Raw genomic sequence first — 13012 nt, forward strand, 5'->3', positions numbered from 1 at the left:
GCTGCCAATAGCTCTGAGCAAGCATGGGGCATGTTTCAGATTACACTGTGCTTTCTTGTTCGGATCTGATCTCCTTGCTAGGAGAGGCTGAGAAAGGCAGCTCTAGGGGATTTACTTCTAGCAGCAGCGGCAGCACATGATCCATCCATCGCGTGATTCTCACCGCCGAGGACTAATGGGGAGGGTGAAGAAAAAGCGAACGCTGCCTCGCGCAGGCAACAGCAGTTTCTTCTGCTTCTGGGGCCCCTCCACCAGCCGGATGCTTCATGGCGTCTCCCAGGTTAGAAACCTACTGCTGCCCAAACCGGGATGCAGCTACACAGCTCGTGATGGACTTCCAACCTACCGTCTTCTGCGGGGTTTGCATTGGCAGCGCCTCCGTCAGCCTCCTCCTGACCATCCTGCAGCTCCTGCCGAAGAAGGGACAGAGCCTGCGGAAGATGCCCAAAGCCTCCTCCTCTTCCACCATCCTTCTCCTTATCTCTGTATGTGACATCGTTGGTGGCTTAGGTAGGCACCAGCTTGATGTTCCTCACCCTTTCTGTAGCAGGCTCTTGTTGCTGTGAGGTACTATACCCAAATGGAGCTGGTGAGTAGACAGCAGAGATTTCTGAGGGAAGCATGCTGTATGTATTCACAGAAAGATTTGGACTAAGTGAGATCAGAAAATGACGGGCCTTTGGGGGAGAAAGGTGTTGTTTAATAATTATATTTTAGAAGTAAAAACTCTTGACAAATCTACACCAAAAATCCAGAACAGTGGCTGGTTCTCAGAGGAAGGCAAAGAAGTGGAGGCAAGGCAGTGTGTTTAAAACTAAAGCTGCCATCACATAGCTAGTCCTTAGGACTACATTTTAGAAGCACTTCCTGTATGTTTTTAAATCCTCTCAGGCCAAGTTTGCCATTTTGTTCATGTGCCAGCCACTTCTCTGGGCAATCATGTCCACTGCAAAAGAATTTGAATTGCAGCTGTATACAAATCATACTAGACACAGGCTTTTGAAATGCAAGCAAAGATCCTTTATCAAGGACAAACTGCTGCCTGGCCCCTAGATAAGGCTGGAAGAATAAAACAACACAGAATGAAACAAAACCCATGAGTCTAATTGAAACTAATGTGTCTAGATCGGTCCTGTCAGTCTATGGCATTTACTGTCAAATCTGGTGTAAAGCTATAAATTACCTTAACACATGCCATGAAAATACAGGATGAGCTAGATGAGTTTTTTCCTACAATAACGTATTTTTTCTTCACAGTAGATAACAGAAGTAGTACTCTTTTACAAGTCTGTCTCGCCACCTGGAAAGGGAGTAGGATTTTAGATCTTTTTGCCTTTCTCACCTAGCCAGGTTCTCTCACAATACGTAATAAGTACCAACAGTAAAAAAAATTATAGAGGGGGAAATAAAGGGAGATATGGTAAAAGTGTGTGCACCTTGGAAAAGATCTTTTCAGTCATATAAGGCCAGCAATAGATAAGTTATTTTTCTCCTTTCTCTTTCACTGGCAAACTCAAACTATTTATCCATCATTGTCTTTGAATTAAATTCACTTCAGTGGGTAGGAAACTGTTCTCTTGGTGAGAAACCTGGCGGGTTTGTTCTGCTATATGTTGGTGCTTTAATGCCTATTTCAAGCAAACCCAGAAAATCTCATTAACAAACAGTACGTTAATTTTTTTAAAATGGGCATTGTTCTTACATAATGGCAGTCTTGCTTTGTTCAGTCCTGAGGCTGCTTGTGAAAATGAAGACAGCAAAATGTAGGAAATAACTTTTTTCTGCAATGAGGGATTACAGAGAAATTAGTATTAGCATGGTAAACTTGTAAAACTGCAAATAGTTACTATTTTATGTCAATCTGTTAAATGTTGCAAAATTCATTTTAGGGAAACGCGTGACACTATCTGTAGGTGAGATTTTAATCAACATAACATTTCAAGTCCCAGCAGCTTCAGACTCTTGGGGCTGCCTTTCCTGAGTGATTACAAGGATGTTTAAATAGTGCAGTTGCTCCTGCTCTGGTCCTCAGCAGCCATGGCCTTGCTGTGAATGCACAAAATCTGGGCTGCCATGTGAAATATGTGGCTGGGGAGAGGCATGTGACTCAAATCACAGCAGCACATTCAAAGCATTAGTACTTATTTTTTTACTATTTATTTATTTATTTTCTTTAGGCATAATCTTCAGGTCAAGTGTATGGCTGGGCTTCCCAGGCTTCATAGCTAACATTTCTGCGGTGAATGGGACCGACGTGTGGCCTTCTGTTTTCTGTGTGGGGAGTGCGGTAGGTATAGAGATAATCTCCCCTGCTCCTGCACCTGGTTGACAGCGTGGGGAGTCTGAAAGGCAAACCACTGTGTCCAAGAGGAAATTCAGCTGTGAGTCAGAGCCTGGCTATGATGGTTTCAAGCCTCTGCCACACCTCTGCAAGTGCATTCATGCCTCATGCCAAAAGCCTGGCTCCAGGCAGGCAGGGTGCTATGCTGTTCCCAAGCTTTTTGTAGTATCACAGAATCCTAGAATGCCAGGCTGGAAGGGGCCTCAAGGATCATCTGGTCCAACCTTTCTAGGTAGGAGCACAGCTTAGATGAGGTGGCCCAGTACCCTGTCAAGCTGAGTCTTAGAAGTGTCCAGTGCTGGGGAATCCATCACTTCCTTGGGGAGATTTTCCAAAGTCTGACTCTTCTTAAACATTTTCTTCTAATGTCCTATTGGGATCTTCTCAGGAGTAACTTACACCCATTACCCCTTGTCTCTTTCACATGACTCCTTGAAAAAAGGGCGTTTCCATCTTCTTGGTAGCCACCCTTTAAGTACTGTAGTATGGTGATAAGATCTCCCCTGAGCCTTGTTTTCTCAAGGCTGAACAAGGCCAGTTCTCTCAGCCTTTCCTCGTATCACATGCTTCCCAGTCCTTTGATAATTTTTGTGGCTCTTTTCTGGACCCTCCCCAGCCTCTCCACATCTTTTTTGTGTAGTAGGGACCAGAACTGAACAGAGTTCCAGGTGTGGCCTGACAAGGCCAGTACCTGCCAGTTGCAGGAGTGCAGGGATAGTGGCAGGCAGACCTGTACTCAACTTAGGGATATGAAGGAGTAAGAATACTACAGACATTCCCAAACAGGTTGTAAAACCATCGGTTTGGTTTGCACTGGCACATGCTTTACAATTCAATGTTTACAATATAGAAGAGGATTTCTGCCTGTAAACAAAATTAGTCAACTCCAGTAGTTTTTAAATCAATAAATAAAGCGCCAAAATGCAACTCACTACCTTATATGCCCGTATAATGACAATTTCAGTCGTGATAGTGTTGTGCTATAGAAGCAAATATCACTTGTACACATCTATGGATGCTATCAATTTTCATTTCTATCATAAAGTTTAGCTTATTAGATACAAATTTTGAATTTTATTATTTTTTCTTTGAGGAAGGAAAAACAAGCAACATTATTATCTTGTAGCGAGAACATCCTATTAAAAACCATGTTTCCCTATGTCTTAAATGTCACTTTCTGGCTCTTAACACAAAAAATAGTATTTTTAAGGCAGTCACAAAGGTACGGTATGCAGACTGTTTTTCATTTTGATCTCAGGTTAGATGGTGAGTGGCACAGCGGTCTACCACAGATTTTATTTTCCCTTACTTGGGCTCCAGCAAAGTGCTGTAGTTTGAGTCACTTCCTAAGTTTAGATTTAATTATATTGGAATGAAAAATAACACTCCTTCCACTCACTTCCTCCATCATATTCTTGTGTGAGTTAATAAAATGTTTCTGATTCTATTTTATTTTTCTTTTAGTACAATTTCTTGATTTCACTTACCCACAAGCCAACAACAACTCCAAATAGTGAGGCATTTAAACATCTCCTTTGAATAACACCCTCCGGGCAGCAGAGGGGCATTCTCTCAAGTGCTGTAGCAAAATGTGTAATTTTGCAAAAAAGTGAGGTAGTATATGAAGATTTTGGCTTTAGGTGCATCTGATTTGTATTATTTTTGGAGACAGTCTTGTCTAAGTTGGATTTTCTGTGTGGAAAGACCCAAAAGGTTTTGTTGTTTGTTTTTTTTTATGTCTGTGTGTGTATATAGTAAATTGTGCAGTTTTTTAACTGTAAATGTACAACAGTGCAGATGAAGTTACATGCTGAGTGTTATGGATAAAGTGTATTACAAAGAAGCCTGGAATTTTGTTTTCTGACTCCTGTGCACTAGCAAATTTTATCGCACTCCTGTTCAGTAGCAAAAAATATGCAATAACAATGTGTTTTAATTAAATACTGACAAATTAATGTCACAAATAACTAGAAGCAGGGTCTACACTCATGGTGGAAGAAGTATTTCCCACCTTGATCTACCTTTAGAGGAAGAAATGGTAGCTCTCTATTCACTGCTGTTTGGCTCAGTAACAAGTATGTTGGTTTCCAGCTGTAAAAGGATAGTACCATGGAGCTGTGATAAAAGATACTTAGATGAGAACTGGAAGACAGGTCTGAGGGAAATTAATCTGAATATTAAAATAATTCCAGGCTATTGCAAAAAGCCAGCTCCTCTGGGGAAGAAATTTGGAATTTATAAACAGAAGCAAAGGAGGGTCACTTATCTTATACAGGCTCACAGGAAAAATGCATGGGGCCACCTCACTAATGCTGTGGAATTTGACTTGAACCTGTTTCTTGTGGATTTTTGTTGAAGAAATCAGTCAGGGAGTTCAGTATGGATAATTTTTTTCCAGAAGGTGAGTGTTATTATTGTTAATTACTTTTTTTCTTAATAACTGTTCCCCGAGTCAGCTTATTGTATGCTGGATAAATGCCTGTCACATGCAGAACCCACAATGCATAGGTGTGCTGTTTTCAGTTATATTTTCATGCCTCAGCTACTGAAAAACTACTGAAATTTTAACCTACAATTACAACATCCTCCTTCTAAATTTATTATGTAAGAATCTTAGTTTGGGCTTGACTCACAACACTGGGGGCTAGGACTGGAAAGGTAAATAACAGGTTTTCTAAGCAACTGGATGAGCTGTGAAAGCAAATGCTGTCCAGCTAACCTATGACTTGATTTTGAGTGAGAATTCATACTTCACAATTCCAGCTGGAAAATACACAAATAGGAAGAACCAATCACCAGGCTAAAGACTTGGGAGCAGCTGTGAGATTTGGCACTTTTTTCCCTGCAGGTGTGGATCCAGCTATTATACAGCGCTGGCTTCTGGTGGCTGTTTTGCTACGCCATTGATTCTTACTTGGTGGTAAGAAGATCAGCTGGACTGAGGTACTGGAATTAAAGCTCTGAGTTTGTCATTTTCCTTTCAACACTGTATGTCCATGTTTGACCGCAGCTACCTAAGTGTGTAAGTGAAGCTTGTACAAACATCTGATGTTCATATGGTTGCCAGGTAATATTATGGATAAGTCATGTGTCAAGTGGTTAAACTGCCAAGGCAATGCTCAGATATTGATTTGTTCATGTCCAACTAGAATTTAAATGTAACTGAATTCATTTGACCTTTGGAAAAATAGAGAGCAGATCAGGCTCTATAAACCTTATTGCAGTGAGATACTACAGTTGTCCCTACTCTGTATCTGAATTTGATTCTTGTGGCAAAACAGTTATCCTGAAAATAAAAAGTAGGAATGGGAAAATGCTGAATTTCATATAATTTTCCACTTTTTTTTCTCAGATTTTCTATTTTATCCACTTCTCAGTGTTGTCATTATGATGTTTATTTGTAGCATTTTTGAGAAAAAACTGTATATATTTACTATATTTTCTTCTGCTATGCCTATAACAGAAGAACCTAAACACTTCAGGAAGTACAGTGCTTTAATGCCAAACAGAAAACACAAGGTGTTTCTAAGTTGGTTGTTAGAAGGGCAAAATGACCTTCAGTGGCTACTGCTTAACATGGAATTACACGACTCTGTACCCAGATAATGCTGATCAGTCAGGTACTGGAGAAACTTGATTTTGAAAAGTCCCACAGTTCTAGTCTGAAACAACTGGGACCTACCTTCTTCTCCCATCCATATTAACAACAAACAAAAAAAAGTAAAAAAAAAAATCATGTGTACTGGGGCCTGAGATCAGAGTAAAAAATGAAAGACTTCCAACACTCACAGATCAGAACCTCCCTACCCTAAGAGAAACATAATTATCTAAAAATTACAGAAGTGTGCTTTATTTGACTGTTCGGCTCCCTTCTTAAATTTTCATCTCCTTCTGGAGACTTGGGCATAAGGGAAGAGCTTTCCACCATACAAGCTGGAGCACACAGGAGGTCTGCGTGCGTGCCTGAATGACTGCTTTGGCTCATCCTCCTTCTGAAAGGAGCCCACCTGCTTGCCTTAGTTTAATGTACGGTCAGTGTTGTTCTACAACATTTCGTATCTGTAAAGCTCCGTTTCAGTGAGGGTCTTATTTTTATGTTGCAATGTGCAAAGTGTAAGGTTTCACATTGTTAATTACTCCTGTTGTTCTGATTGGTGCCTGCAGTACGATTGTGCTGTACCACATGATGACCTGGGGCCTGGCCGTGATGCTCTGTGTGGAGGGAATTGCACTGCTTTACTACCCTTCTCTCTCCAGGTAAGCAGGGCTTTGGGAACAGCCCATAAAATCTTAGCACTCTCTGCTCATTTGAATGTATTTTCAGTCAGCTTTGGAGGCAGATGTTCAAATGTTGGGCTTTTTTGGTCCTTGACAAGTGTGTTCCACTGAGTCAGTGTAATCCTGGAAATACCTGCCTGGGTTTCCATGGGCCCTGCAGAAATATAGCCAGCAAGAGAGGCACTTGGGAATACTGCTGGTTGATAGTTGCTGTGACAGTGCTTCTGCTATGAGCCACTGCTCTCCCAGTCATTGTTTCAGTTCTGTATTTGTTCCTTTAAATTCAAGAAAAATGCACTAACAGTGCATGTTAGTAACTTTGTGTCCCATGTAAGCTGGTGCTGAAGGTCTGTGAAATGAAAGTTTAGGATGTTTGCTTAATCCCTTTTATTTTTTTAAAGTTAAAGATGACATATAAAATAGCCAGAACTGTCAGACATGTGGAAGAGGGTGAAAAAAAGCATAAGCTCTTAATGTTTTCTTCTCAGCTGTGAAAATGGCTTGGAGCATGCAATCCCACATTATATCACAACCTATGCCCCACTCCTGCTAGTGCTGGTGGTCAACCCTATCCTGTTTAGGAGGACAGTATCAGCAGGTATGTTTCTAATGGTCAGCGTGAGTCAGTATGTGTTATTTAGCAACACAGTAATGTAAAAAGCGTATTCAGTGGTGTGGGATATCTCCTCATTAAATCATAAAGATACAGCAAAGGGTGGGAGTGAAGTGCCTGTTGAAATGAAGATACCATCTGGATGGGAAGTTTGCCCTCATGACATACTCAAGCTATGCTGTTATAAACCTCTACTACAGATGTTACTAAAGATGTTACTAAAACCTCTACTATGTTACTAAAGGACCCTTGATTTAAAGTGTTTTAGGCAGTGTGTAGTGGATGCCTAATTCTACCATGTATTGGTACCAACCTGGATTTTTTAAATGTAATGTATTCTGGTGTTAAGGATAATGAGGGTGAGATCTGATAATTGATTTAGCTTCTCGGCAGACATGGAGCTAAAAAAATAATTAAATATTATTACAATTTTTTCAGTCCTGAATCTGAGATTAAGAAACAAATGGGAATCGTACACAAATCAGATGCGATCTTGGAAGTTTCCATTTAATTTATTATCTAAGGCTTTGAAAAAATGAGATTAAAAAAAGCTCCACAGATTCAATGCATTCTTTGCATGTAATATGGTTCTAGAAGTTTGCAGTACCTGAATTCATACTTATCATCTACATATTGAATATAGAAAAGCAGCAACAGAAGCCCTTGTATTCTCAGTTCAGTCTTCATTCTATCTACACTGCATCCCCAGTAATATGCATTTTCAAAGGAACAGCTGTTCCTCAAAAAAATTGTTCCTAGAAGTTTCTCTTTTTGTGGGAAAATATACACTGAGTATATTTGGGTTTGTGCATATGTATATTCCTTGTGACATCTGAAGCGCATGTGGCAAAACTGTCTATTTTTGCTGACACTGCATCCTTCAAGTTTTAAAGGTGTAGCTGATGCTGTATCAGTTGCATAATGAAACATAATGTGCATAGTAAGATAAAATGTATCCTATTTTAATCTGAACATCACATAATAGACACAATTTACATCACACATTATATAGATTGATTATAGTTCTTGCAGCTTCTAAACTGCTGCTGGAGGCAAATCCATCCGTTCCTTTTTTCCCTCCTTACAGACATCTATCTTCTGGATCTCTGTGCCTATAACTAACAAGATGCACATGTATTAATGAACATAATTGCATACTTTCCAGTTGCTTCCTTGCTGAAAGGGAGACAAGGAATTTACACAGAGAATGAGAGACGGCTTGGGACAGAGATCCAGATCCGCTTCTTCAAAATTATGCTGGTATTCGTTATTTGGTAAGAGGTGCATTTGTGGTATTTTATTTTAAACTGTATTTTCCCAGCTAGAGAGAGTCAGGATGAAGAACAGAGTTTGATGAGTTGCTTCATTTCTTTCTCTTTTTGCTTGGAAGGGAAGGTGTCTAAGGATGCAGCAGTTCTAAACTAGTTCACAAAGTAGCTGAATCACTCATGTAGCATCACAAGGCTGTGAGGAAGTGATAAAAACATTTAACCAACAGGGAAACGATAACCCCAAAAAACAACGGCAAAAGAAAAAAAAAAAAAAGGTTTGACAGACTAAAGCTCTCTGGAACAGGAGCTCCCCAGCACTGTGGGCTTTCTGTACTTGAGATTTTTCAGAGCCTCTTGTCACCAAACATATCACTGAACACCTATAATAAATATGCTTCTAAGACGGCCTGAGTGGCCCTGCCTGTGGCTGTGTAATGCAGCTGCCTCTGTGGTCTGCAGACCTCAAGTGTGTGAAAAAAACATGGATGTCAACTGGAAATAGAGGGTTATATGACAGCAATCTCTCTAGGATACTGATATTTTAATTTTTTTTTTTTTAATATTCCATCTTCCTCCATGAAAACAGTATTTTGGGGTAGGACAGAAAGGAGTTATAGAGGAGAGACGGAGCAAGGGAAGCGAGGAAGGAGGGAGTATGCACATATCCCCAAATGCCTGTGCCTCTGCTTCTGCAGCTCCATCCAGTGATGACTGAAACTGAAGGTACTGGAGGCACACACAGCAAAACTGAGATGAAAAAGGGCCTGCTTTTGTGGAAATAGTTTTTGCTGCGATGTCACTGTTATCACACAGCAATAAAGGCACCAGAAGGAGCAGTGATCCACTCTGCAAGGGTCTGTGTAATGACCTAGCAAGGAACAGTCCCCGCTGTGAAGTGTTTACTACCTACATGAGTAACACAAGTGACGGGAAGGAAAAAAATAGCCCTGGTGTAGTGAGATGGTTTGGCCAAATTTAACAGTTTGTACAACTGTTTTTTTTTTTTTTTTTTGTGCACAGGTATGTATGTTTCATAAAAATGATGAGCAGGGAGAAAGGCTGCCTTTTTATCTTCTCCTGACTGCTGTACACAAGAGTGTTCTGAAGGGAAATTATTGTCTTGTCTTGGGGAAATACAGAGTCTGCTTGTCTCGAGAGAGAGGATTCTATTGAGAAGGGTGGGGTAGCCAGCAGGAGAGAGGGAGAGAGAGCAGTGAACAAGCCTCCAGCATTGCTTCCTGGAATCTGCTGAAATAATGAGCAGGGGTTTAGCCAGGCTTCCAGAGTTGTGGAAAAAGCAAGCCTTATTCTGGAGCCCAGAGGCACCACAGAAGTCCCCTGCAATCTAAGGAATGGCGGCCAGCTTGCTGGTCTGGAAGTGAGCATAAAAGAAAGGACCAGTTCCCCATGGACACAGTGGGGACATCTGTTTATTTCTATTCTGGACTTTACTATTACAAAATATAAACACAGCTCTAGTTTCAGATTTTGGTCTCCTTACAAAAAAATAAATTTTAGAGTGTAAAACTGCCTCAAAGGTTACTGTGGGGAAAGGCTGAAGTAGTACCATCTCAGAAACTTAGGGAAGATGCCCTTCCATACCAGAGGTCAAATATGAGACAAGTTAGTCAAAGACAGTGCTGGGGCAACTTGGGGTGGAAGCGATGCCTGCAGATTTGAGAAGGAGCAGGAGGTTTTACACTGTGACGAAAATATAATTGGATGTGTATAAACCCCTTTAGAAAGCATGACATGGATGCTGATGATTTCCTTTCTGACGCTGCAATAGAACGATAAGGAAATGCTTGACTATTTAGAAGTCATGAGGAGTTACGGCCACTTGCTAAAACCTTCATTTAGTGTAGAATATCCTCAGTTTCTTTAACAGGATGAAGTTTGATTATACTTATCCTTCTTTGGAAACAGAAATTACCTTTATTCCGAAAAAATGACGGCATTTTAAGGATTTTAAAGTCCAATTTGGTTTTGTTTTGTAGGTTTTATAATGCACATTTTGAAAATCTGCTGTAATCTAACCCCGAAATTCTAACTCCAGCCAGAATTTCTGCAGCCTTTTACAACATCAAACATATATTTGGCTTCCTTATATGTGAGATTTTAAGACACATGTGAAAGAAGTCAGCATGCATGATGTTCCTGTTATGGATCACAGTTGTTCATAATCTCAGTTTTATCCTACATTTTCTGTTCTGTGGCAAGCTCAAGTGATCAGCTTCTTGAATTGTTTGTTTGTTATATTGATTTCTTTGTCTAGGTCTGGGCTATCAGGTGTCTGGTGTTTGTTCTCAGAGACCTACTGATTCCTTCAGACTGAGGCTTAACATTACAAAAAAAAATAAAATCTCATTGTCTTTATTAGTATATAATTTGAAAACAAAGCATATTTTACATATGCACACACATATATATAACTGTCTCGTTCTCTTCCTCTTTATTGCTACAATAGCTGGTCATGCAACATTATCAACGAGAGCCTTTTGTTCTACCTTGAAATGCAGCCAGATATCAATGACATGCCCCTGAAAAACATCAGAAGTGCTGCATTGATCACATGGATCATAATGGTAGGTCAGCAGTGACGTTGCTTCATCTCGGAAATTATCTTTATAAGACTGCTGGAATAGGACCAGTGTAGTGGGTGGTTTATGATTTTTGGGGATATTAACACTCTGAAAATGAAGAAAGAAAACCAGAAAATAAGAGAGGAAGCAGTAGTCACTGAGAGCGCTTTTCACATATAAACTTTGCAAAAAATTTACCAAAGGCCAACTTTTTCTCCTGTTTACTGGAGCATGCATTCTCTCTGTGAGTGATTGCTCCCACTTTAAGATCCAGAACAGATCACTACAATGAATTCTAGTCTAGCCTTACTAACCTCTACCATAAAACAAGTTCCCCAATAAAAGGGGCATTTTCTGGTAATTTGCTGTTTGTAACTAGGCTTTTCTTTATTATAAAGAACAACTGCATCTTATATCATGACATTTGGATAAGTATCGGGGGAGAAATACATGAAAAATCTTGAAAGCAATGCACCAGAAAATAGCTGCAAGATGCTGGCCTCTCCTATTGAAATATTTGGCAAGGGATTTTTCAGAGGTGATACTGCAGGTTCCTTTACCAAGAGAGTTTATTCAGGATCTGTTAAATATCTGTTAAGGCCTGGACACGCTTTCTGTAGCTAAGCCCTTCAGCCATTTTGCATTGAAGGGTTAAGTAATGAAACTGATTTGGTAGAGCCTTCTCCCTCGATAAGGAGCAAACATATTCATGTCACAGGGACTCTGCTTCTGTTCACCTGCAGAGCAAGAGGTGAGGTCCAGGAACTGAGCTATTTTTTAAATTGTCTATAAAAATAATTTGCTCTTGTCTCGTGAGAAAAATGGAAACAACTAAAACCACTTACTTGCCAAGCATCCCACAGCACAGAGACAATTTTTATTTTTTCTTAAATCTCTTGGGATTTTATTTTTCAGTGTCTCTCCCCATTTTCCCATCCCGCTGTGATGGATATTTTTAATGGCTCAGGGGTATGAAGCAATTCTAGACAGATCAATCCCTGCTATTTTTAAAAACTTGACTGTGTGTGCTATTGTCTACTTTCATATATTTGGCTTGGCTTCTAGTGAAAAATACAGTATTTGCTTTTGTGAATAAAAAAGTCTAAAGCTTGTGGGGAACATTAAAATCACACCACGGCCTTGACCAGCTAAAATTCATGCTACAAAACCATTTCATCCTTACTGTTCATAGGGATGGCCTCAGCATCTTGGAACAATAGGTCATGGTATTTCAGTCTGACTTGTTTGGGTCTGCAGTGAGAACAACATATGCTTTTATTTGCATGCAGATAACATTTTTTTAAAGACAGCAGTTGTTCAGTGAAGGGAAGTTGTTAATGCATGCAAAATGTTTTGCTGGAGTTCAAAATGAAGCCTTGCTGGTACAACTCCTGTTGCATTTCTCTTTCCTAGGCAGTTCTTAATCCGATGCAAGGCTTTCTCTTCACGTTAGCTTTCTATGGCTGGACTGGCTTGAGAGTGGACCTGAAATGGCGCAAGAGAGAAATTCCCTGGGAATCGATGTCCTCATCCACCGCGGGTGAAAATGCCTATCCCTCTCCTGTGAACTACCAAAGCAGCACCCATGATTCAAAGAAGGTGTCAACAACTGACAGCCAGCAGACAGATGAGGCTATAAGCATGTTGTCTGAAGATAACACAAGCGGCGGGGAGGCCAGGTTAACCAGGAGCTCTCCCATCTACCAAGGCTGGTAGTTTGTAGGCACAGAGCTGGATCCCACTTCTCCAGTGGTCAAGACTCAGAAAACCACATCACTGTGTGAACCGTTACTTACTCTGGAATAAGGTTTGTGCCCAGTGGCATAATGGCATTTCCTATAACTCGTGTATGCATGAGAGAGAGCATGGGAGATGGAGAGAAATTACAGTTTATGTCTTCAATTGCCTTACGGGATATGTGTGAAAA

At 40.3% G+C, this 13012-nt stretch overlaps 1 protein-coding gene across 1 annotated transcript; it reads left to right on the top strand.

Moving 5' to 3' along the window:
- Positions 1 to 266: 266 nt before the first annotated feature.
- On the top strand, positions 267 to 12801 carry GPR143 (G protein-coupled receptor 143). The gene is made up of 8 exons (XM_051634730.1): positions 267 to 510; positions 2178 to 2287; positions 5190 to 5284; positions 6506 to 6598; positions 7108 to 7217; positions 8398 to 8506; positions 10971 to 11088; positions 12499 to 12801. The coding sequence occupies exons 1-8, from the start codon at positions 267 to 269 to the stop codon at positions 12799 to 12801; spliced, it is 1182 nt and encodes a 393-aa protein (XP_051490690.1).
- The last annotated feature ends 211 nt before the right edge of the window (positions 12802 to 13012 follow it).

This window comes from Apus apus, chromosome 1 (assembly GCF_020740795.1).
Source record: "Apus apus isolate bApuApu2 chromosome 1, bApuApu2.pri.cur, whole genome shotgun sequence".
NCBI lineage: Eukaryota > Metazoa > Chordata > Aves > Apodiformes > Apodidae > Apus > Apus apus.